The 26071-nt window shown below is 37.3% G+C and overlaps 3 protein-coding genes across 3 annotated transcripts; all 3 read right to left on the bottom strand.

Moving 5' to 3' along the window:
- Positions 6885-9981, bottom strand: LOC18773761 (ETHYLENE INSENSITIVE 3-like 3 protein). The gene is made up of 2 exons (XM_007208244.2): positions 9586-9981; positions 6885-8891 (listed from the first exon to the last, which is right to left on the bottom strand). The coding sequence occupies exons 1-2, from the start codon at positions 9618-9620 to the stop codon at positions 7121-7123; spliced, it is 1806 nt and encodes a 601-aa protein (XP_007208306.1). The 5' UTR covers positions 9621-9981; the 3' UTR covers positions 6885-7120.
- LOC109949510 lies at positions 14877-21090 on the bottom strand. Its single transcript, XM_020565294.1, has 2 exons — positions 18286-21090; positions 14877-17667 (listed from the first exon to the last, which is right to left on the bottom strand). The coding sequence occupies exons 1-2, from the start codon at positions 20755-20757 to the stop codon at positions 15079-15081; spliced, it is 5061 nt and encodes a 1686-aa protein (XP_020420883.1). The 5' UTR covers positions 20758-21090; the 3' UTR covers positions 14877-15078.
- LOC18775233 lies at positions 20762-24615 on the bottom strand. Its single transcript, XM_020567441.1, has 9 exons — positions 24141-24615; positions 23730-23820; positions 22921-23119; positions 22608-22810; positions 22075-22519; positions 21615-21974; positions 21362-21540; positions 20868-21249; positions 20762-20775 (listed from the first exon to the last, which is right to left on the bottom strand). The coding sequence occupies exons 1-9, from the start codon at positions 24257-24259 to the stop codon at positions 20762-20764; spliced, it is 1992 nt and encodes a 663-aa protein (XP_020423030.1). The 5' UTR covers positions 24260-24615.

Consider the following 26071-nt stretch of genomic DNA (forward strand, 5'->3'; position numbering starts at 1 on the left):
GTATCTAAAGTTGGTCTCCCTAGCCATTTCCTAAGATTAATATTGTACGGGTGTTTATTTTATATTTTGTTTTTCTTGATTAATAGGACATGAGAACTTGAAAGTTGTATGAGCCTGATGGTTAGTACTAAGTAGCACGACAGTATGCATATGAAACTGGGTCCAAGAGTACCTCAAAGCACGTCGCTTGAGAAATGACTGTTGCAGTCAAGGAAGACAATATTGGTGTTGATGAAAATATTGGTGGTTTGAATTTAAAGAGACATTGGTGGAAACACTGATGGAAGTTTGCTTAAAACATAGAATTTAAATGAAATTTTACAAAGCATGTGTAGTCCATCAGCTGTAAGAGAAAATAACAACTTGCAATCACCCAAGCAAAGGCTTAATATTCTGAACCAGCTGGGGGTGCCTTCTGCTTCTCAATAGCAAAGGGATATACTTCATGGATGACTTGGTTTCTTCTTCTTTTTCTTGTTCGAGAACCATTTTTTGCTTTTAATTTCTTGTTAATTCGACCTACCTACCTATCTATAGTAATCTCATCAATTTTGCTTTAGTAACCTTTGAGACCAATGTACAGAAAATTAGCATACATATATGAGTGGCATGTGACTCCTCAAGATGATGACAATGGATAAACTCTCTCACTAAGAGTACTTCCACCCCTATGAGGAAGGGCAAGGCAAGGGCTGTCTTTATTCACAGGAATACTGGCAGCCCTTGCAATTGTGTTTCCACCCTCATGGATAAGGGTAAGGGCAATTACTATTTCATGAAATATGAGGAGATGAATTTGTATAGAATTTTGGTGTGGTAAGTAAAGAATATAGCTAGGTATTTATAATAATAAAAAATTCTGAATTTTTTAGCTTTTTTTTTTCAATTTTTTAGATATTTAAATTGTTGGCGTGACTTGTGGATATTGACTTACTTTCCTTACACACTAAGAATTCCTATTATAATTGTAATTGATTTACTTTAATTCCTGATTTCCTACTGTAAATAGATTTAGGAATTTATTATTTACTTGCCTATTCAGGTTTCGTTGTATTATAAATATGACCTCCTACAAGGAGAAGAATACACAGAAAATTCCCACAAACAAATATTCTCTCATAATTTTCATATTTTAGCATAAATTAGTTGATGACGTCATTATAATGTCAGTATTGCATCACTTTGCCCAAGCAGCAGCACGGGCTGGACTTACCTAGGTTGGTGTTTGGGCCTAAATTTAGCACACCAAAGTTCAAAAGATATGCCCATGGTAAAATTACCTGCCTAGCCCAAAAAAACTTGAGGATAACAAAATTAGGATCCAGACAGGTTGGGCTTCACCCCAGGATGTCGAAAACAAAGCCCCCAGCCCAAGAAAGACCAACGTGGAAACTGTCATTTGGGCTTCAAGGATCAGCCCATAATTTTTATTGGGTTCAAACCCAAGGGATTAAAAACACACCCACGTGACTACCTCAGCTTTGAAAAGTCAGCAATTCCAACTAAAAATAAAAATATGAGAGAGACATCTCTGAAGCACTGCCAACAGAAGATCAAAACCCATCTGTGTTCGGAGATTTTGCTCCAAAGCAATACACCATCTTCCAAGGAATTCACGGGTCACACTTTCTAAAGTTAGAACGGGAAACAAGGAGTTGTTCAGAAAATACAAAAAGAAAACCAACCGCCATAAAATTTAGCCCACACAGACGGTGGCGTTGGTTGAAATAGAAAGCTGCCACCTAGGAAACCAGGGAAGGGACTGCTTTAGGAGGTGACTACTGAGAGCCTATCTACCATGATTGATAAAAATCCTTTTTACTTTACATTATAGGAGATCTTTTTACCGTCTATTATTAAAAATCACCTCCCCAAGAGGGTCTCTTATAAAAGCAGAAGTAGGCAAGGAAGGAAAGGACACTCAATTCATCAATCAATCAAAAAAAACAACAACAAGAAAACAACAAAAAGCTCACTTGGATTCCAAGAGAAACCAGCTTTAGATCAGAATTCCAAAGTTCAGACTTAGAAAATAAGTCTTCTAAAACGAGATCTATCTCGTTACACATTTGGTTCAGCAAAAGCCAAGGCAAGCAAAGTTTGAGTTTTCACAAACGTGGAGACCTCAGCGAACTTATGAAGAGTCCTGCTCAAGCAGAACAACGCTCGTAATGCAATCCCTAGCCCACCAAACCCTCGAGAACAGCCACTTCTGCCCCTTCAAACTGAAGAAGTTGCAGTTCTGCCCACTCAAAGGCCTCACGAAGCATGAAGTAAACATAAAGCTTTGCCAGAACCGAACTTTGGTATCGATTTATAGCTCAGCCTAGCATCTGAAGTCACGAAGCAGTACGGATCGGCCCAGGCGCGTCCAGTCCAGCCCAAATCAGAGCCTTCCATCCAAGCAGAAACGGAGTTCCGACCATCTTTTAACCCTCCTAGCGTCGATATGCATATTTATTGTTTTGTAAAAGGCAGTTCTGCCTAAAACAGCCCAACTTCTATGGAATATTTCTGGCCAGAACAGCCATTTGATACTGAGATAAATTATGAAAGTCCTCACCAGTCTGAGGCAAGAAAAGAACTTACTTGGGAGATATTCCTCACCCAAATTCACAATCATTTGTTTTAGAAGTCAGTAACTTGGGGCGCAAGTTATCCACTCTAAAAAGAAGTCTGCTAGGATTTACATTGCTAGCAGTGACACGCTCACACACCAAAGAAAGCTGACTTGTCGATCAACAAATGGTCTCCAAGCCAGTGGGGAACTTCGCCCTTCCATCTCAGGAGTAAGCACGAAAACGGGTGAACAGTTAGTGGGTCCCAAGCCTTGCCTAGGCTTGCCCTTGCGCATTGGAGCCGTTCGCGGGCCTAGGCCTTGTCTTGCTCGGGCAAAAGGCCTTACGCTGGACTTGCTCTAAAGTAAATAAGACTTTTAGGCAGCTGGGCTAAAAAACCAATGAATGTAATTGGCCAGCCATTGAATCAAATTAATTAGTTTGATCCAATAATTAGGAAATAACACTTCATCAAAGAGCCTTAATAAGGCCCACTATAGAATAACTCGATACGGGAAGACATAGTTTGGTCTGGTGCTGGTCTCTGACCGGATATTTGAGTCTTGCAAGGTAGGCCAAAGCCCAGGCTTAGCCTTTGGCCGTTCTTTATAGGAGTAATAGTTGGGTTCCAATGAAATGTTGTATATTTCAATTCAATAAATAAATAAATAATAAATACAGTGAAGTAAATATTGTTAGAGAATCCACAATGGGTTCCTTAAGGAGGAATTGGAAAAATAACTGTATTCCTTATCCAGCCCTTAAAATAAGGAAACCTCAATAAACTCCTAAATTTGAGGAGAGAGAAAGAACTTATAGTAACTCTCTATAATTTAATGCTGCTTTGTTTAATGAGTATTTCAAATCTTTAATTAATGCTAATTATTTTTTTATATTTTTTAAAATAAAGATGGACCAATTAAAAAAGAGTTATAACATTTATGACTCTATAAACTAGAGAGCATAATTTGAGTTCATATTTTATAAAATAAATTTTATATAGTTTTAGCTAAAATTTAACTAAAAAATAAAGAGCATAATTGTGGATGTTGTTATATATGCAACCCCACCATCATCAACATCCTGAATTGACTTTGGTGTGTATACAGTAAATGTTGTTATATGCAGACGAAAAAACATGCCTCAAATTTCAAAGCATACGCACACAAATTTGGCAGAACCACAGACTCATACATAAAACTATGAAAAACTGACAAAGTTAGGAGCTGGTGGATAGATTGTTAAATTGAAAAGTTAACCAGAGACTTACATTCGCTAAAATTATAAGAACATTAGAGAAGAAAAGACATCCATATACCATTACCACATAACAATATTTGGTCATGCCATTAAGAAAAACTAAAACTATCTTGGATAACTATAGCTATGAAGCAGAGCAGCCCTAAAGTAGTGTCTATACAAAGGTGAAAACCCCATCATTTAAAACCTTAGCTCACAGAGAGAGAGAGAGAGATAGGGTTTAAGGACCAATGGGGTTGTTGTTATGGTGAAGAGGGTCAGGACCAGCTGGAACTTGCCTTGCTGAGTCTTCCACAGCATTGAAAACCTTAGCTCCTTCTCCATTCCCAAATCTATCAGCCTGGTTGATTTGAAGCCCCTTTTCAGATTAAAAAAAAACAGGGGAAAAATGGGTCTTTTTCAGAAAGAACAAAAAAAAACAGAGACCCAACTCAATAATGGACTGTCAAAAAAGAAAAAGAAAACATATGTAAGTTTGACAAAGACAGAATGGATAAGCTTACACCTCTACAAAGAAGATGAAATATATATAAAGGGGGTTCTTGAATAAATGAAAAGATTTAAACTTTGGAAAAAGTTGTTACCTTTGTGTTTGTGTTTGTGTTTTCTGTCAAAGTGAATGTTCTTACTTGGAGGCCTGAAAAGGAAAAATGAAAATGGCGTGGAAAAATCGCTTTAAATAAGAAGCTCGAAAAATGTGAGAGACGAGAGAGGAGAGAGGAGAAGAAGACTTACGAGAAGGTTGCACAAATGGTATTGAGGCCACCATTAGAATGATTATGAAGGTTGAAAACCCTGTGAGAGCTTTCTTATGCCCCATTTTGATTTGTTGATCCCAGAAACCAGCCAGCTCACAAATAGGACACAGACTCAGAGAGAGAGAGAGAGAGAGAGAGAGAGAGAGAGAGAGAGAGAGAGAGGTGATGATGATGAAAGAGTGTACGTCGATTCGTCAATGAGTACAAGACCCCATTTTGAATATTGATTACATATATATAATATATATATATATATATTTAATTATATGGTATCGAAAATTGTCTGATATACAAGAGATGAAGAGGCTGACGACTGATATGTAATTTTGATTAAAAGAAATGTAGGTGAAATATCGAAAATTACCCCTTAAGCAAAATATACTTATGTTCTTCCTTGCGTACGTAGAGGTTGATGGAACGGAGACCAATTTGAAACTTCCCACCTCAACCCTCCTAGACATGCTAAAATCACAAATGAGCAAGAACCAGATAAAAATAATCAGGGGTATAATCGTCTTTTGACTGTACAGGCTCTTTTGGGCTGGACCCAAAAAGGTAATGAAATGAAACCTGCTGCGTACAATAAGGTTGGACACGCGTATAGGTAGGCATAGCCATCCTCGTACGGAAGGTGGCGGCGTCCACAGAGAGAGAGAGAGAGAGAGAGAGAGAGAGTATGGGACACGTGGCGCGACCGGATCGGAGGGAAGGGCACGATTAAGGAAAGGACTGGCTCTCCTGTGTCCGGAGAGGCTGTCTGCCAGCATGGCCAGAAAGAGGAGGAGAGTGAGAGAGCGTCAGGACTCAGGACTGCCATTTGTCCAATGATTTCCCGTGGGGCCCACGCGATCATCATTTGCCTTTCTGCTGCTACTTTGAATTACAATTGTACCCTTGTAATGACGAAATCATTAACTCTGATGGAGGGGCATAGATAGGAAAAAGTCAAAATCACAACTTTAAGAAAGATCCCTCTTTTCCCATCAATTCAAAACAAAACAATAACATTGCTTGTGCAAGTTATTTGGGCATATTTAGGGATTATCTTTCATCATCAATAATAACAATAAGGGCAAGGCATACAGAAGTTAAAAGAAACCCTAGTTCCTGTGTCTGCCTTCCCTACAAAACAGTGTCAAAATCCAAGATCTTCATTTAAGCCTGAATTGGGTTCACAAGGAAGCAATAATTGGATTTGCATAAAGCAGCATTGAAGAACCTGCAAATTTATTTACCCAAAAAAAAAGAAAAAAAAAAGAAAAACTGCAATCATTTGGCACTCAGGACCAAGACAACTGGCCCAAAACAACCAACTTTGATGGCTCCTATAAAATCATTTTTATAGGTACATATAAGGTAAAAATATGGAGCTTAATGGGCAGATTTGCACAAAATTAAGGTAATATAAAACTAGACCACAAAATTCTACTAAGGGTGGACAATAATAATCTTGATCCTCTCTGATGTTTCTTGGTCACACAACAATACAAAGACTAAATCAATGAGCAGAGCCAAAATATTCTCATGTAAGAGATGACAACAGATCACAACAGCCTGGATTTAGTTTTGGACTCATACTGACCCCAAGCTCAAATCATCAAGCAATGGTACAACCGTCCAAGATATATATATTCATTGATTCAAAGTTGCTTTGGCTGGGCCAGCTCTTAGCCAGCATACTTTTCTAGTCTCATAATTTGAAGTGTAGAATAGTATATCTAATTATAGGAAAACCACTGAACTCAGAAACCATGTCTTTAAGGACGAGTGTTTTAGCATGCGAATGACTGCTTATCTTCTATTTCTCCTAGTTCAAACCATTTCTACCTTACAGTGAATGAGAACTAAAATAAAAAGCAATGATTTTGTGGATAGACCATAATGCCAAATGGAAATGAAAAAAGAACAAATTTGCAGGAAAAAGAATAAACCAGATGCAGTACGCATTCCCAGTTACAGATATGATACGAGCATCAAGATAGGCGGACATAAAAACTATGAGCATATCTAGTAGAAGATATCTTGTGCATAGAAATGAGAAAATTATCATAACTTAGTCATATACCCAGACTAACAGATTGACTCATTTACATGAAACCCATGCTTTGCTTTCATTCTTATTGAAGATAAGTGAAAAGAAACTATAACACAGAATTACATCATTCTTTTCCCTTTGATTGCAAGATTATGAGTTCAAAAAAATTAAAATCATAACTTAGTCTCGGAATACACAAATGATAAAACCCAGATGAGAATATGTCCAACACACAGCACCGGACTTTATCCCAGGTGGGCAAAGAATGCAACATTTTTTCAGTCCCTAAATGAAAATAACGTTTATAACAATAAGAATCTTGATCAAATTCTGAACAAAGTTATAAACAAGGAAGCATGAGAAACACTGAGAAATAAGAATCTTGATCAAATTGTGAACACGAGTTATTAACAAGATGAGAAACATCTGGACACAAGTTATAAATAAGGTAACATATAAGACAGAAACATGACTTACATTCTAAGCTATGTGACATAGGATCTAATAAGTTATGCCGCAAAGTATTCCATCATTTCTTCAAGCTCAAGGTCATCTAATGAACCACTTCCATCAATTCCAAAGTGGAATGGACTGTTGAATAATCCATAATCTAATGACAGGCTATCAATTGGAGACCCAAAGTTAGCATTAACAGTTCTGTCTTGCTCACTCTGAAATGTGTCCTTTACATAATATGGCAAATCTCCTCCAGCAATTTCACTTCCATTTCTATGTACTGTTGGTATATGGACTCCATCTGCTGGTCTAATCTGCGGTTCATTCATCACAATCTGAGATGGCGGCTGGTCATGACTGGGCGGATATTCTGCTGATGGATTATAAACATTAAATGTATCTCCACGATGCACCTCAGCATCTTGCACCCCATGATAAAGCATGGGTGTTCCATCCACATGCATGCCCTGTGTTGAAATTACGTTGTCTGAAGGTACAGCAGAGTAGTAGTTAAACTCAGATGCTGGTAATTGTGCTTGGATATCAAGATCCTTCTCCGGCGGCCGTAAAGTTGTGATTGTACCATTTTCCTGTTGATTGTCATGAACCTGAAATCCAATCATCTGTACATCAGTATGGTTTATATCAGGCAAATCATTTCTTGGTCCAAGATGTATATTCTCATTATGAGATGGTGCAGGAAGTTGTTCAACAGGCCTTGCTCTGACGCGGGGCCTTTTTCTCCTTGGTTGCTTTTCACTTTGCTCTTTATCTTGGACATGATTAGGAGTATTATTGCAAATATTGCTTGATGGCTCTAGATCCATCGGCTGGTTCCTCCTATCATCTTTGGATGAAACAGACCCTACCCCATCATCAGTACCATCAACATCATAGTCACTGTTACTACTAACAGCAGCTTGCTTTCCACCACGGCTACTTTGTGGCGTCTCAGTTATGCCAGATGTCCCATTATCACTACTAGGCTGTCGAATGAGGGATTCCTCTCGGCTTAGAACCCCTAACCAAATTGCACTCTCCTTCGCTGTCATTTTATCCTGTAAGCATTTTGACTGGCGGACATGCCTCCTTATCTTTGCGATATCAGGTGACATATGCTTTATCACAGCTGTTAACACTCCGACTTTCCACATCTTCTTTAAGTCATGCGGCTTCTTATAAGGAGGACTCTGACCATGGAGTAGCCCCAATTTGAGCCACCAATCTTCATTTCCTGTCGGCCACCAAGGTGGTGGATTTCCTTTTTCTAATGGATACTTCCTTTGAGGGGGGTCACAGTGTTGCATCAAAGAAGACAATAGAGAACCAAGAGTTGCATCTTGTAGATCTTGGAGGATGCTCTGAGAATTCCCATTTCGACTATTATCTGCATCACTCATGGCAATACACTCCGCCTCATACTTGGCTATGGCTGCAGGCCCATTCTTATCGAACTTCACCTTTTCTTTCCACCAAGCTCTGATGTTATCAGAAGCACCGCTCACTGGCTTTCCCTTCTCAGGAATGATACCATACACAAAACCACGAGCTTTACACACTTCCATCAGCTTCAACATATACTTGAGAATCCCATCTTGTGCTCTTGACATTTTCTTTCTTCGAGCCTGATCAGATGTCTGCTTGGGCTTCTGCTTTTCTGCAGCTTGTTGAGCTTCAAGTTTCTGCTTTTCTTTTTCTTTGAGTCTTTTGAGTTTGATTCGATCCTTCCACATTCGTTTCTCCAACTCTTCAGCTTCAATCTCTTCATCACTGACATCTTTATCCGCAATATTTTCACACCTCAAGTCTTCTTCTATATCCGAACTGTCATACAACAGTCATTAACAATCAAAGGATGCTCCATTCAGTAAAATTGCAATAACCCACTGAGAGAATTGATGGGAAGAAATCGAAACGAAGATTGATTTTTAGCAGTCAAAGCCAATCAATTGTATTAGGCTCAGTAAAAGTGGACACTTTTGTTATGCTGGCTCAAACAACCAACAACAAAATACTAAAAGTTTTTTTCTTTTCTTTTTCTCTCCCACCCTTTCTCAGCAACCAAACAAAACTTGGGAAAAGATAACAATAAAATCCAATATTTCTCAAATATTCTGCCAAACAACCCTTCAAACGAAACCATCTCTTTCTATAATGACCTCTAACAATTCCTAAAAGACTTGGATTACAATAAGTGAAACTAAAATAAACAATCAAAAAGCTCATATGCAGAGCATATAAACAAAAACCACATGCCCAATTCCCCATAGTTGCAACGATACCATAGATTCTGATCAACAGGTTCATAAGAAGGAAGATCAAACACAAAAATAAAAAAAGCAGACTCTTTTAGTTTACACGGAAATTGTCCCAAAATACAAACAATTCAAAGAGACCCATAAACTCAAAAAATATCATTCGTAGAAGACCCAACAAAATTGAAGTACTGGGTACAACCAAAAAAAAAACCTTGAAACTCTACTACCTACACACACAAAAAATAAATCGAAACTCTTACCTAATATCAGGTCCAACCTCTTCAACGTCACCCATCTAATCTTAATTTGCATCCAAAGACTGCAAACCCTAAAAGTCTGGGCTTTTTTCTTATTTTCGGTTATTGAATCCTCTCTCTCTCTCTTCTTCTGCTTTTGGTGAAGAAGCTGACAATATAAGCGATGGTACGGTGAATCCAAATAAGGGAAATGAGACCCAATATGGTTTGCTTGGAATCAAAAGGGATGGAAATTGAATGCAAATTTGAAGGAAGAGAGAGAAAGTGATTCTATGCGAGTTTGCGAGTTGCGAATTGCGAATTGCTAGGCGGCCATAATCGAAGGGTGTCACAAATGGATGAGAACATCTCTGAGTTGCCAACACCGAGGCATGATCTCCTGCGTCGCGTTTACGGAATGGTTAATTTGCTAATTTTACTGGCCTCCCCTTTATTTTTGAAATATCACAAACACACTAATTAATGTTTTTATTTTCAAGTTCGAATCCCCTTTTCCTATTAATAAATTAAAAGTTTGGGTTTAATACGTGAGAAATATATATTTTTGGGTCAAACAGTTTAATACGTGAGAAAAAGTCATAGCTTTTCTTCCTCTTTTGGTTTGCTAAGATAACTTTCTCCCTTTGTATTTTTTTCTGGGGTAACGTAGCATTTTTTTCCCTCAAGATGGAAGGGTCCAACACGACAATAACATGCTTTGATTTTTCAAAGAGTTTATAGAATATTAAGACCTATATAAGCTCACTAGAGGGACACGCTGGTATAGCTCACTTTCTATTAGGGGTGGGCACGGTTCGGTTTGGACCGGTTTTTGCCTCAAATTAGAACTGATCCGTTACTATTTATTCGGTTTGGTTCGGTTCGGTTTTAATATAAAAAATTCAAAAACTGTCCGGTTCGGTTTGAACCGGTTTCAGTCCGGTTCGGTTTTGAACCGGATTATAAAAATTATTTTTTTAAATTATTTTTTAATACAATTCTCAACTGAAATATTATTTTTTTACTTGAAAATTAACAAATTATTCAATTTCATATAAAAAATAAATATTAAAGTGAGAAAAGAGAGATATTTTGACATTGAACTTGGATAAATATTAGGTTTTTTTAAGTGAAATTAAAAATATAGCATTAAATATAAATATATATTGAAATTATATATTTTTTTAGTTTCACCGGTTCGGTTCGGTCCGGTTCGGTTTTTGAAGACATGGAACCGGATCCGGAACCGGTACAAACCGGTCCGGTTCGGTTTTTGACCGGTTTTTGACTTTTTGGTCAACTCGGTTTTTTTCCGGTTTGGTTCGGTGCGATTCGGTTCGGATTTCCGGTTCGCCGGTTTGAGTGCCCACCCCTACTTTCTATTGTAATTTTATGCTCCAAATGGTCAATCTTGTAGTTCTTTCTTTAAAGATCATTTATGCAATTATAATATTTTGGAAATTCGTGTTTATCTATTTTCTTGTTAGAAGTCTTAATATTTTCAATTTGTGTGCTTTTTTAAAATGATGATATTTGAATAAAAACTTAAAAATAGACGGTTCGGATTGTTGAAGTTCAATGTCTAATAGACCTCGTAACGGATCCATCAAATAATAGAAGGGACTCTATAAAGATATATCAACCATTAACTAAGTTGGAAATTGTACAGCCCCACTTATTTTTTTTCCACTTACACTTTCTTGTTGGAAATTGTATGTTATAGTAAAAGTTAAAAATAAAAATAAAAGAGAATGTAAGTGGACAAAAAATAAATGAGAAAATCAGCACCCGTTTTTATTTATTTAAAAAAATAATTAATTGCCATCATCCAAACAGAAAGTACAAAAATAACTTTTGGGTTCGGTATAATTGTTGCAAATTCTAAAAATACTTATTTAATTTTTACATAAAAAAAATTCCAAAAAAAAAAACAAACAAACTTTAAAAAGAAAAAAAATACTTGCCGACAATAGCTTGATGTATTTATCCATTGATTGCAGCATGAAAAGTATCTAAATCTGTATTTTGCATCCGGGAAGACATACTAGGTACAATGTATTTTGGTTATTATTTGTCAACCGAGAAGAAGAAGAGAGGAGGACTTTGCATCAGAATTCAGATGACAATCTCAAAGCCTCCTTATGCTTGATAATAATTGGACAAATCTTCTAAAAGTCCTCCTAATGCTTGAACTCTTGCCTAATTTCAGCTCCGATCTATTCCACTTCAGCAATTAAAAAATATTAATAATAAAACAAATGCAAATATAATATACTTTAAAGAATTGCTTTGCATAAACAGAAAAGATAAACCAAGTTTAAAGAATTTCACAGCAGATATATTTTTGCTAAAAATTAAAGAATTCAATTGATAGAAAAACATATAGAACTCCCTCCCTTGTAATAAATAACGTCTTTGAACAATATCCGTGTGTTTTGGTCAACAGAGACGTACAAGGCGACTTCCGGTTGCGGGGTGGACCGGCGTTCAGTGTGGTTTGTCTAAGCTAGAAGTTGAATCTGATTCTTTACAAATTATTCGTATGCTTTATGGGGAGTGGAAGATTGATATTGCTGTGGAAACCATTATTTTTGACATAAAGCAACTGGTTGAGCAATTTCAGCATTGTGTTTTCCTGTATACTTCTCGTTATTGTAACAAGACATCGCATAAAATTGCGACCTTTGTGTCCAGAATTGGTAGTATCCATATTTGGGATGAATTATGGTCTGAGTGGATTTTTGATATTCTTACTAGTGATGTAAACCTTACTATTCGTCTTTAACAATATTCTCTCATCGTTTGGCACCAAAAAAAAAAAATAGAGACGTAGGTTAACTTCTCGTATCAAAACATTAGTTTTTTGCAAGTAACTTAGTAGCAGTTACAACTAAAGGGAATTATTATTATTATTTTTTAATATAGAATAAGCGATAGTTTTTATTGATAAACAAATAAAAGTACAAAGTAATTATGTGCCGAATATGGGTAAAATCTTCTCAAGTGACCAAACGCAACAACACGTTGAATTGATATAGAGAGAATCACGCACAACCCAAAAATGACTAAATATCATAACTTTTTTTTTTTTTTGGGTGGTCAATGAGGATTATGTTTTGTTCTTTTATGCAAATGACCCATAAATTTCACTATACATTTACATGATTTAAGATATAATACACATTTTGGGAAATAAAAAAATGACACCGAGAAAAATAGTTTGCATAAAATAGCCCAACCCGATGAGCATAACAAAAGGGATCATAGCTTTATAGCTACTAATATTTTATATATTATTTGTACAAATGTATCAAAATTGCTATGATCCGAAGTATGGAACCCATGTAGATACTAGAATCTCTTTGGGATGGTCCGAAGCATTTAAATATGCATTTTCGATAATGCTTTGGCTTTTGGGTATGAAGTTGATGGAGATCACTAACGCTAAGAATGTAATTAATTTTAATTTAAAAAAATCATTTTATCCAATTAAAAGAATGAAAAATTATTTTACACGTCACCAACAACACGTGTCTCTCTTGTTATTCTGCTTTCATATCTATTGGAGGAATAAAAAAAATAAAATGACAATGGATTCCAAGCATGATTATGGCCAGATAAGATGCCAACACTATGCGACGTGTAAAATCTAATAGTTCGCATTTTCCTAAGCTTGGATAGGCAGATCAAAATATATGATGAGTTGTTTATAAAAAGTAAAGAGCATCCTATTGGATAATTGCCATGCATCCCTTCTTCACCAAGCATGAACCAAACAGATGCTCTAATTTATCAATGGCTGACAATTTCAGCAACTCGACCTTGAATTCGAAACCTCATCATCATCCACCTATAATTTGTTTACTCTTAGTAGGGCTGCAACTATGGATTTGTCCATTATGTGATTGCAAGTAAGAAAAATAAAAAAAGAGGAGGGGGTAACGATATTCTAAACTATTGTAATGTATGTGAAGGGCGATCAAATTCAACTGTAAGTCAGAACGAGCATATTGTTTTGACCAACTAGCCTAACTCGTGTATGTCAACGCAAACGTCATTTAAGAAGGCGTTGTGAATAACTTCATGAAACAAATACAAAATACTCTAGCTATTATCTCGTCTAATAAATCTATAAATAAGAAATTGAAATTAGATCCATCTACTTTGTGGTGCTTATGTCTAAAAAAACATCGTTCCACACTTTCATTTAATTATTTTTCAATAAAACCTCTAAATACTAAATCCTTAATTCAAAACACTTGTAATCCCAAAATGACATCGTTTAAACATAAAGCACACTATAAGTAATTGGTTATTTGGAAAAGGAAGTAGAAATGTTAGTTAGCTAAAGATATAAAGAGGTGAGATTAGAGATACATAACAACAATATCATGTTTTTTTTTATAGAAAAAAGTTTTACACAGAAAATACGCAGCAGATCTAATGATCATACAAATCAAAATTAATTCTATAATTAATATTTGGAAGGAAAAAGTTTTACAAAGAAGATCCGCACTAGAGAAGATATGACCATACAAATCAAAGTTAATTCTGTAGCTAATATCCACAGGAAGATGATAAAACCAAATAGAAGTATTATCAATAGAATGTCCCTTCCTAGTCAAGGAATTTGCTACCATATTAGTTTCTCCATAGATATGCTGAAAACAACATATCATGTACGTTATTCTTTTTTATATATATAAAAGAATATTATATAACTTTAGTAAAGATGTTTATTGGATGGAAGTGGTAGTAGGAAGGGACAAAGGAATATTTTGACAATGCAGGTTCGTTGTTCGTTCTGTACAAATTTGGAAGTTGGCAACTAACATTAAAGGCTGCCATTCATTACGAGGTAACCGTGATGATCTAACCAGTGTTTTAAAATTGGTGTGCCATTCATTTATATTCAATTTCAAGTATACAAACATTACCAAACAAATGGAAAATGAAAACTTAAAACGAATAATGGCAAGGGGAAAAAAAACAAAAAATTGACAAAGCTAACGCAGTAGGTTTTTCTTGTTTTTAATTTTCTATTTATGATAATTTGTTTTATGCGTTTGTGGAGTAGGAATGCACTTGATGAGTTGATTCGATTCTTGTAAATAGGTATGTTATCAGTTGTATCGATCATTGTTTATCAGTTCATATAAGATATTCTAATAGGAATTTGATTCAAGGATTGCTTTCGGACATCCCAATTTGCTAGATGAGACACATGTAAGTTGTAACACATCTAGATCGTAAACTCTAAATCCAATCAATTGGTATATAAAGAATTAGACTACACTAATGCCGGGGCTTTTATATTGGCATGATTAATTTGTGATTAGATTCATAATAATTCGTGATCAAACTCATCAATTAATCTGTTTTTGCCCAACATATATAGAGATAAATATGTAACTTAATCAAAATTTCCAGCCAGCTTTGCATCATATGCAGGCAGCAAAGCATTACAATTTTTTATTTATCAGTACATAAAAACATAAATATGGAAGCAACAACCCTTTACTTTGACCTGACAATTTCTTCTTTCATGGCCAGGGAGAGAGCACTAAGACAGCCCCCACTCTCCACTCTCACCCCTGGCATGGCAATTGCTCTGCTCCCTACAAAACCATCTTCCCCTATACTTATCTTTCCAAACTTAACTTTTCCTTCATCACCTTCATATATGTGCCCAAACAAAAGAGCATCTCTTCCCACACATCCACCTCTCTCAATCTCCACCATTTCTGGGTTCAAAAGTGCTCCCATGCTGTCTACATAAGCTCCTTGGTCCAGCTCAATCTCTGAACCCATTAGCTTCATCCACAGGACAAAGAAAATGGACCCACTTGTCATTTCCATGAAGTAGCTTCCAACTAGAGTTCTGAAGGCCTGCCATGTAGTGTCCAAAAACACCCCTATGCTCCAAATGTGCACAGCTTCGCCTTCTTTCTTCTTTCCTACCAATAACCATTTAGCCACAACACAAGCTAAACCAGCCAAACAACCTGAAGAAACCCAAAACAATGGAAACAACCAATGCAGAGGGAGTTTTTGAGCATCCTTCAAGTAAAGAGTCCAGTTCAGAGGAGCATAGATTACTAGCCCCAGCAGGAAATGAGGTAGCACGATCTGCAGTAAAGGTTGAGCAAAAGTGGCCCACAGAGTCTGAAACAATGTTCTTTCCAGGGTCACTTTATGTGCGTCGTTTTTCTTCAATGCTGCTGCCATTGGACAACCAGAAAGGTCTACTTTGACATCAGACTGCTGTAGGAAGATCTTCCAAGCCTCCGGAAGGGGTTCACCATTCCTCAGGTGCTGGCATATCTCATAGATCAATGAACGTCCATGATCAATTGAAGCACTCTGGGAGCATGACGAAGCCCGGATGACATCCACTTCATGGCATTGAAGAAAAGGATTAAAGTCCAGCTGTTCTGATTCTTCTGCAGATAGCATCTGGTTGATGTTAATCTCTCCAACATCAATATATGGGAACTCAGCATCATTCCATGGTTTTGTGCAGTCAAGTGCAATGTCACGGGCACTTTCATCATGTGGAACTGGCCGGACTTGTAACTGGAATACATAACGAACACCACCTTGGTCATTTACGCGGCTTTTGAAATCTTTTGCAAGGAAAAGTAGAGGGCGAGTATCCTTATCATCCCTCGGAATTGCACCTGTATCAGGTGGAAGAATCCCAATGGGCTCTACCTTACCAGCTTCCTCACTAATATTCTCATCAGAAGGCCTCAACTTGAATTTTACATACATTTCTTGTCCATCTGTGAACCGGAACAGCCTGCATATATTTGAGTAGTAATGCAGCTCAGCATATGAGTTTGCATGGCGCAGGGATGTCCATACTGCATCACGCACATGCGGGGCTCGCTTAACATACTCCTCCCTTGCAGCAAGCCCACAGACTAGCCATGTCGCAAAATCTGCAATTGTGCGGGCATAGAATGCCTTTCCTGTCTTCAGTGTCAGGTCAAACAGTGCAGAGTCATTAGTTTCGTCTGAAAGTATTCGTATAGCTGCACCACGTGCATCAATCCTTGCATCATCATCAGCGCTCAAGCTATTGCTGTGCCGGATTATGACAGGGTAGCTCTTTCCAGGGCAGAAGATCTTGTGGTCTGGCAAGCCTTTGATGTTGTCATAAATCTTCAAGTATCCCTTCCCACTAACACCAATTCGATGGAAATATCTTGACTCAACCTTCAGAGTTGTGGCAGCCAAATTTGCAGCAAGATTACCAACTATTTTCTTATATTTTATGTCCATCTCTTCTATTCTGTCATCCAACGAATGCATGGTGTTCTTGATCATGATTGGAATTTGAGATCCAATGTAAACACCACCTGCTTGGAGCACTGAATTCACTGGTGCAACTGAAAGTGCACCAAGAATAACATCTTGCTGAATAACTGAACCAGGAAGGACTACGCTTTCACTCCCAACTACTGAATTATCCTGCACCTCAATTTTCCCACTAATAAACCCATTGAAGGAATAAAACCCAGCAATAATCCGACTGAAATCACCAAGATGGACACCAGAACCGAGTGAAATCAATTTTGGGTCTGAAATTGGATTGATGGCCCTGATAGAACAATGTTTCCCAACCTTTGCACCCAGAAGCCGCAAGTACATGCAGAAGGCTTCTGTTCCAGACAGGAGCTTAGCAAATCTAAGGTGGCAGGCAATGGTGATTCGGTGGCATAGCCAAGTTCTGAAATGGGATGTCTTTTTGTCTTGTTTACTAGAAATAAAATGGGTCAAAGCACTTGTGAGGAAGCTGAGTACTAGGCCATAAGATAAATAAGCAACAGCCATCGAGATGGATAAGTAAATTATGTTTGATGGCACATCAGAAAACATGATGGCATATGCTATGATGGTGTAAGGCATCCAGTGAAAGGCCCCAAATATGCAAGAAAATGCAAATTCTTGAGGGGAAAGAGGCTTTTGAGACATCCAAATGTAGACTAAGTACACAACAGAAGCTGAGAGAGTACCGAGCAACCCAACTATGTAGATGCCTATGAACTGGTAAATGGCCTCATCTTGAGTTTCCATTGTAACATTTGGCAGCATTTTACCCTGAAATCATGTAAAGAAAACAATTGAGTTGATATCAGTTCTAAGTTTGACTGCATGAAAACGCATTCGCAAATTGATAAAAATAAACTAGATGTCAAATATGTACATATCAACATAAGCAACTCCATAGGTGACAAGACAACCAAGAAAAAAAAAAGAAAAAAGAAAAAAAAAGGCTCCACTAACTAGAATTGAAATTATTTAAAAATTTAATCTTCTATTGGTCCATTTCCAATTTCGAAGAGTACCTTATGTTATGTTGGAGATATAAACGATAATGCCTAGTAGTGGACCGCGTGTTTATACATTTATTTAAAGAAGAAGTTTCTCATTATGAAAGAAAAAGTCTCTGAAGATATTGTAGTGTATAATACATGCAGCTAAATGTAAATAAAAGAAGGAAATAGCCCACGAGCCTTAACCCAGTTTGCATGGTTGGGATAGGTTAAAGGGTAGAACCTGGGTTTGATTTCTCCTTGTAACAAAACTAAAACTAAAACTGAAGATTGTTGACAAGGTTCCATGAGTCTTTGCAATTTCAAAACAATCATGATTTTAGAACAAAATAACTTAGCATTCATTATGGTTGGATTAAAATGCAAACGAAATGGCACTTACATTCTGAAGATTTTTAGCCTTGACAACAGATTTGCTTCCACATTTTTGTAAGGCCATTACCTCATCCTCTTCTCCCAAAATAGTTCCCTTTTGGACAACTGAGTAGGGGCCAACTGATGAGTGTTGTCCAATTCTTATTGGGAGGAAGCTTAAGACTCCATTCTTCACTTCATGACTTTGAATCAAAGCTCCTTCTGCGATCACAGCTCCATCTCCAATTGAAACCAGAGATGGGTCTGTTATGTCAACTGTATCAAGCAAAACTGAGGATCCAATCCTAGCTCCAAGCATCTCAAACCAATACTTGAGGAACACAGTTCCTCGCAGATGCTCCGCCATAACTTTGGAAGCAACTTCGTGGGCCTTGTAAAGAGCCCACCACTTAACAAAATCCATTGACCAGATCGAAACTTCAGCGTTCAGGGCATAGTTTGGCTTTAAGAAAGAATTCCCCAAGAAAGCTATTGAAACACAGGTAGAAAGTATGCAAAAGATCCAAGCAAGGGGAGCAAAAGTGAGAAGGGTCAAATAATCTAAATAGGGAATTCCTTCTACCAACGTATGGGTAGCTGAGGCACAACTCATAAAAGCAGAAACTGATAGATATGCAGGAATGGACAGCATAAGAGCAACATAAATAAGAGCCAGAAGTTGGAATAACGAGATAACCAAGTGATGAGTCTCAGGAATTTCCATCACAAGCTCAGCAGAATCAATCCCAGTATCAGGCTGTGGAACATTGGATGGTGTTGTTAACAGTTGAGGTTGAGAATTCATTACCAGATTCTCCGAGAAGCTTGCTAAGTCAGCAATGCAGGTTGCAGTGAAAATATCCACAGCTCCTACCGGTATGCCAAGAAAGTCAGAAAGTTTTTGAGCTGCTCTGACCACACCAATTGAGTCAATTCCATAAGATACTAGACTTTCAGTGTTAGAGATCTTGTTGATTGAAATACCGGTCTGCTCGGAAACTAGGCGTTTCAAGAAGTCTACAATTTCTTTATTACTTAACTTGGGGCTTGGTGGAGGAGAACTTCTCACAAGTTGAGGACGAGGGGTTATTCCTTCCTTGCATGTTCCTGTAGTGAAGGACCGAAGCAGTCTTCTCTGGGTTATAATTGGTTCTGGTACAACATTCAATGTTCCATCAGTAAACTGTTGGAGGCATTCAAATCTTTTGATTTTTCCTGACGTTGTTTTACTAATGGTTTTTGGCCTGATCATCTTGACAGAAGCAACACTAACCCCATGCTCTTCTGCAACACGAGCTTGAATTTGTTCAACTACATCCTTGCCAACAGGTTTACCATCCCTAACCTCCGCAATTACAACCAAACCAACCTGGTCAGAGCTGTCTGAAACTGTAATACCTTTCGTTGATAGGATTTCCACTGGAACAGGAATGACAGCACAACATCCAGGGCGTACAAGTTCTGATGCACTCTCCACTGTCTTCTCTACATCTGCTGAGTAAATGTTCCTTCCTGCTACAATGATAAGATCCTTGATTCTTCCAGTGATGAACAGTTTTCTGTCAATTACTCGTCCCAAGTCCCCAGTTCTAGTGTAATTACGTCCAGGATGGTCAGGAAGCTTGTTTCTGTAAGTTTTCTGGCTCAGTTCTTCCCTTCCCCAGTACCCAATTCCAGCGCTGGGACTACTGATCCAGATCTCTCCTTCCTTTCCTGCTTCTTTGAGCTCCTCACCACTCTCTGGATCAACTATTCTAATGTTAACATCTTCATCATCTGGATTCACATACCCACAACAAACTCTTCCTTGCCAATCTACCATGATAGGCTTCCCTTCACCATATGCACAACTGACAAACACACAATTTTCTGCCAATCCATACCCAGGTGCCATCACCTCTTGAGATAAACCAAAAGGATGAGTGAGCTCAACAAATCTTTTTACAGTTTTCTGCCTAACTGGTTCAGCAGCAACCATGAGGAAAGTCATGGAAGAAAGGTCAAATTTTCTTTTATTGTCAGACTCCAGCCTTCGAACTACTAGCTCGAAGGCAAAATTGGGGCCAGCACTGTGAGTAGCCTGATATTTGCTCATGATTTGGAGCCACAACAATGGATTCCTGATGAATGTCAATGGGGAAAACAAAATTGCAGTTCCACCACTAACAAGAGCTGTGAAAAGCCCTCCGATCAGCCCCATGTCATGGTATTGAGGAAGCCAGCTTACTAGAACTGTCTTTGACGTGCTCTTGTATCTCTTTCGCATTAACTTAACATTATGAATGAGCCCACCGTGAGTTATCATGACTCCTTTAGCATCGCCAGTCGAACCTGATGTGAATTGCAGAAAACATACATCATCTCCCTGTGGTTCAAATTCATCTGCTATACCTTCCACAACCACGTTTTTGGAGTTCTTAATCCAAGAATCTGTATGTAACCAAGGAAGATTGGGCCACCGAGCTTTGGATTTCTGATTTTTACCAGTCAATGAGATCATATTTTTAACTGAACCTGCCTGGACTGCCCAGTGATAACTAATGGTAGAAAGAATTGCCACTGCACCACATGATTTAGCAATGTTTTCAATCTTCAAAAGTGCTTGACCACCTCTTTGTAAAGGATCTGGAGGTAGAACTGGGACAGGTAAGACTTTAGCTCTTAAGCATCCAAAGAAGGCATCCACAAAGTCCAGGCCTGGGACATGGACCAGGAGAACCCTGTCACCAGGCTTGATTACTGGTTTCCGGCATGACAAGAGCTTTTGGGCAATGCAAGAAGCATTGGCATGAAGTTCTGCATAAGTTCTCTGGCTCACCACTTCCCCTTCTTCACTAATCCAAGTATAAAGTAACTTGTTTTGAGTGACTCTGTGAGCTCCCCAGTGCTTCAGATAGCCATCAAGGGAAGGCAGATTAGGGAACTCCACTTCTGGTAATTCGGCCATGCTTTTAGGGCTTCCTCCCCACTGTTGTTGCAAGGCAAACAAACTCTGCAAAGAGACATGTTTACACTATGTAAAGACCTTTTCACTAACTTTGCATTTTCTATCATTCAATTTCAATTGAGTATTCATAAGATTCAATACTTAGATGTTGGGTTACCTTAGCATAAGGAAAGTTTGGCATGGAATTGTCATTTGCAAAGTGTTTGCAGACTAAACCCATAGCATATGATGAATTTCTCTCCGTTAATTCAAAAGCCATAAGCCCACCTACATAGTAAGTGTTCTTGAAGCCTTGAAGTTGAGATTCCAATTTCTCATAGAAACCATCCATCATCTCTGTATTCAAATATTTAAAATTAGCATCCCTAATTGGCAGGGGTAAATGATGTAAAAGCAAATCATTGGCGTACCTTGGCTGCCAACGTGAGGAAAATACTTAAATCGTCGTTGGAGAACCACCTCCTTAACTTCTCCCCCTATAAGTTTTGCAGCATCAATTGCAAGCTTTGTCACAGTTGGTCCCGTAATATTGACAGAATTTCCATAAGACCAGAATAAGAAAATATCAGTGTCAGCAAAGAATCTCTGCATGGCAACTGGATGTCCAATTGTTGCAGGATTGCTTATATATTCATCGAAGTAGTAGAAACCCATCGGCATATGTTCTATCCCTTTAATCTTCAGAACAGTAGTGTAGTAGTCAATTGTCTGTACTTTACTGAACAACTCCTTCTCAACATCACCCATCTCCATTACTTCACTTTTATGTTCTGCAACGACAAATCCTTGTTAGGCATCTCAACAAGACAAAAAGGAAAAATAATGATAATAAAGAAACAAACAAACAGGGAGGTGGAGTAATGAACAAACCTGCAGGATGTGAAGGTAGTGATCTGTAAGTTCTTCCATTTTTTAAAGGAAAGGAACCAGAAATGATGATTTTATCGAACTCCATAACTTTAACTTCTCCATCACAACTTTTTAGATCAACACTGACACAATCAGAATGGCGTCTGATCTCTAACACTTCAGTGTTGCAGTGAACTATTGGGAGTGATTCACTGATCTTCTTCCAAAGACTTGTATATCCACCTTTGAAACGGCGTATTTTCCCAGCCATGGAAGTTCGTGTGAACTCATGAATGTAGGCATAAGGCATGTCTTGAATATACCCATAACCAGAAGCAGTGTATCCATAAGCCACGGATTTGGGAACAGACTTAAATCCATGATGTTCAAGATATACTGGCGTTAAGTCTGAAGCATATTCACTCACAGCATGGACTCCAATTCGACCTGAACTTGCTGCCTTATCCTATCAAACGTAAAGTGGAGATATCAGTATTGCCAAAGCTGAGGAGAAAAAAAGAAAAGAAAAAGAGTGTATAAGAGGAGGAACTAACCTGGAGTTCTAAGGTAAGTGAGATCACAGATACATAATCATCTGCAACTTTAATATCTTGATACTCCCCTGTAGTATTGTCAATAAGTGCAAGCTTGTGGGAGTCCATTTCTTCTAGTTCAGACCCAGTCTCCTTTGCCAAGTGAAAGATGACAGGGGCACTGTTTGCAGCAAGAACTTGACCACCCAGATCATAAATATTTCCTGTATATGTAGTATATATGTAGTCAAAATCAATTACATAACAAATCAGGCATAAAATACATCTTATATTTCTTACCTTCAATCTCGACTGATTCACACATGCCACCAACGGTATGGTACTTCTCTAACACAGTCACATTGCTGTAACCAAGCTTCACCAGTGCATAAGCAGCTGATAAACCACTTGGACCAGCGCCTACTATCCCAATTCTTGTGTTCATAGGCAGGCATGGATGCAGCCTGGAGAACTGGTCCTCTATTGACTTTCCAGGGTCCATCTCCCTCGCCGTTCAGGCCTTCCGGCAGTGCCTATTGACATCAAATAACAAACGGAGTTCAACTTCGTTCCAGTTCTAACTCCTAGTTATCGGAAACCCTACACAAGGGTATCCATAAATAGTACGAGTTTTATAACCACAGTCGGTGATAAAACCAAAATCTTATGTGTCTTCTTGTCTGTTATTACAAGAAAAAGGACATTTACACAAATATCCAGTGAGGCCAATGAGAAGAACAAAGATCAGTAATCAGTTGGTGATAAAACCAAAATTTATGTGTCTTCTTGTCTGTTATTACAAGAAACAAGGACATTTATGCAAATATCCAGTGAGGACAATGAGAAGACAAAGATCGGTAATCAACTTTGGAAAAACCTTGACATTTCAAATGAAGTTCCAAACATTAGAAGGCTGCATTGGAGCTAGGTAGATATTCTTACTTTCTATAATTCATAAAAGGTTTCATGTGCAGACAATTGAAAGTCCAAAAGAGAGCGTAATTACTACTACATCTCATACGACTGATTTACTTCTCTGCTGCATATAGCAACAATGTAGGAATAAAGGCCTCCATATACTCGAGAAGGTCCTCAGGATCCAACTATGTTGAAAAAATACTAGACAGATGAACATGAATATACCTTGGTGGAAATGCAAAGATTGTAGAATATATATTCTACGCCTTCCAAAGGCGGCAGCTTGATCAACTCAGTGCGCTCTATAAAATAGCCCCTGCAATGCCATTATCACCTTAAGCTCAGAAAACAATCATGGAATGAAATTGAAAGAAAGCCGAGATTTTTACCCACCCATTTAACATCATAAACTTGTTGTACACTCTCATTCAGAATATATAGCCACCACATGTTTTACATTCTACTTCTTTTATCTGGGTTACTCTCTTTTAGACCAAAGATCAAATATTTGATGGACATAAATATCCTCTGCTCCTCCACCCACCTACACTTTTATATATACCATGAAACCTCTCTTCCTAAACCACCAAACGTGTAAAACAGAGCTAGTTACTTCTCACCATGAAAATGACTTACCTTAGAGCTGAAATGGGCAAGAGGGTTTGCTCCAATTGAATGCCAAATGGCATATAACAATGGTAAATGTGGGTCAAATGAGCCGTTCTTCCACACACACAAAAAGTTGCTGATCTCATTTCTCACAATTTCGCTGATATTTAAAACAACCCAGATGCCTCTTCCCTCCAACAACAAGCAGACAAAAATCCCAACTGTTTCTTTGCTTCCCAAAACACCAACTTCCTTGGTCACTCCGAGAATTTTCAATCCAAATATTCAGATATTCCTACCTTTCTCACTTCATATTGAAAACGTCGTCCATGTGTCAGTGCATACAAAACAATATTCTCAGAGTGAAGGAGATATTGATTAAAAATTAAAAAAAGAAAAAGAAATAACAGAGGATATGCCCATAGAATACAGGGATCTACGGTGACTATGGATTTTGGATTTTGGATTTTGGAGAAGCAATCTGTCGAATGAATGATGGCGGTTAATGCAAACCCATTTTTTTGTTTTTCGTTTCCTGGTGTTTATATGGCTTTCTTTATCCTGTTTTCTAAGTTGCGCGGGAGGGTTAGGGTTTTGACAGTTGGATGCCGTTACACTGCAAAAAACTTAGGGGTTAACATTATTTTGCTACCTCCAGTCAATAACACAATGACAAGTGAAAAAGTTATCTTACGTATCATTGCGTTATTAGCCAGAAATAACACTTTTGTTATTTCCGTTGCATGAGAGTCTCTCATTACAATGACTATGACTTAAGCCATTTATATTTATATTTATATTTTTAATGATTTTTTTTTCCTAATACAAGGCATGGTAACTGCTCTTAATGACGTTGAGCTACAAACTCCTCGCATATTTTTAATGAATTAATTAGTCTTTTCCTTTTCTTTTTGGGGGAATAGACAAATATATATATGTGTATATCTAATTTGACATGGATTTATTAAAAAATATAAAACCTTTTTAATGAAAGTGACTTTACAACATATAATGGTGGAATATTACAGAGTCAAATATAACATGATGTCAATATATTTTTTTCTTTGAAAATAAGATGATGATATTTTCTTTTAAGAAAAGGAGATGATATCAACATATATAATTTCTTATGGTATTATTTATTTCTGTAATTTAGGTGGTTAATTTAAATTCACATATTTTATATTTGGTTTTAATTATCATTTTGCACACAACTATTTTAATGGAGTAGTTGTAATTTGTAGTCAGATACTGGCCTAAAGGAAAGGGGCGACACTCTTCACTCCAATGGAAGAATAGCATTTTACAAATAGTGCACGCTGCCAAAGGAAAAAAATGGATATCATATTTTTAAAGTAAAAATGAGCTTCTTAGTGATATAAAATGATATAAATAAAGGAGCTTTCATTTTATTAAAACCCAAATAGAAATACTCCATGTCTTAAATTCTAATTAGTAAGAATTGTCCACACAAAAAAAAGAGAGTAAGAATTGTTATGTCTAATACCTAATTTTTCTTATAAATAAATGAATTAACCATTATAAAAGTTATGAACAACTTAAAACTTAACGCAAGTACAATGATGATATTTCCAAAGGTATGGTTCTTGTTAATATGTATTGAACAAGGGGATAGAATAGTTTTATTTTTATTTTTTTTTAAACGATAGTATATTATTTATGAACAAATAAAAGTACAAAGCAACTATGTGCCGAATATAGGTAAATCTTCGCCAATGACCAAATACAACAACATATTGAATTGATTTAGAGAGAATCACGTACAACCCAAACAATGACTAAATCCTAATTTAGCAACTAGAAGCACATGTACTTAGACCTACAATACAGAACCGCCGCGCAACAAAAAATCTGTATTGAAAGCCATAAGCTAAAATGAAATAAAAATCTTAAATAGAAAACAAATCATAGCAAACTCCTAAGGAGTTTCTAAAAAT

The sequence above is a fragment of the Prunus persica genome, chromosome G6, assembly GCF_000346465.2.
Source record: "Prunus persica cultivar Lovell chromosome G6, Prunus_persica_NCBIv2, whole genome shotgun sequence".
NCBI classification, from domain to species: Eukaryota; Viridiplantae; Streptophyta; class Magnoliopsida; order Rosales; family Rosaceae; genus Prunus; species Prunus persica.

What these genes read in the sequence shown, in the direction of transcription:
- LOC18773761 (XM_007208244.2), bottom strand. Translation starts at nt 9,620, where the DNA reads ATGGGTGACGTTGAAGAGGTTGGACCTGATATTAG. An exon ending in GAGGTTGGACCTGATATTAG is followed by an intron (nt 8,892 to 9,585) that starts GTAAGAGTTTCG and finishes GTTGTATGACAG; the next exon opens with TTCGGATATAGAAGAAGACT.
- LOC109949510 (XM_020565294.1), bottom strand. Translation starts at nt 20,757, where the DNA reads ATGATCTCATTGACTGGTAAAAATCAGAAATCCAAAGCTCGGTGGCCC. An exon ending in AGGCTAAAAATCTTCAGAAT is followed by an intron (nt 17,668 to 18,285) that starts GTAAGTGCCATT and finishes ACATGATTTCAG; the next exon opens with GGTAAAATGCTGCCAAATGT.
- LOC18775233 (XM_020567441.1), bottom strand. Translation starts at nt 24,259, where the DNA reads ATGAGATCAGCAACTTTTTGTGTGTGTGGAAGAACGGCTCATTTGACC. An exon ending in TTGCCCATTTCAGCTCTAAG is followed by an intron (nt 23,821 to 24,140) that starts GTAAGTCATTTT and finishes ATGGCATTGCAG; the next exon opens with GGGCTATTTTATAGAGCGCA. An exon ending in CACTTACCTTAGAACTCCAG is followed by an intron (nt 22,520 to 22,607) that starts GTTAGTTCCTCC and finishes TACGTTTGATAG; the next exon opens with GATAAGGCAGCAAGTTCAGG.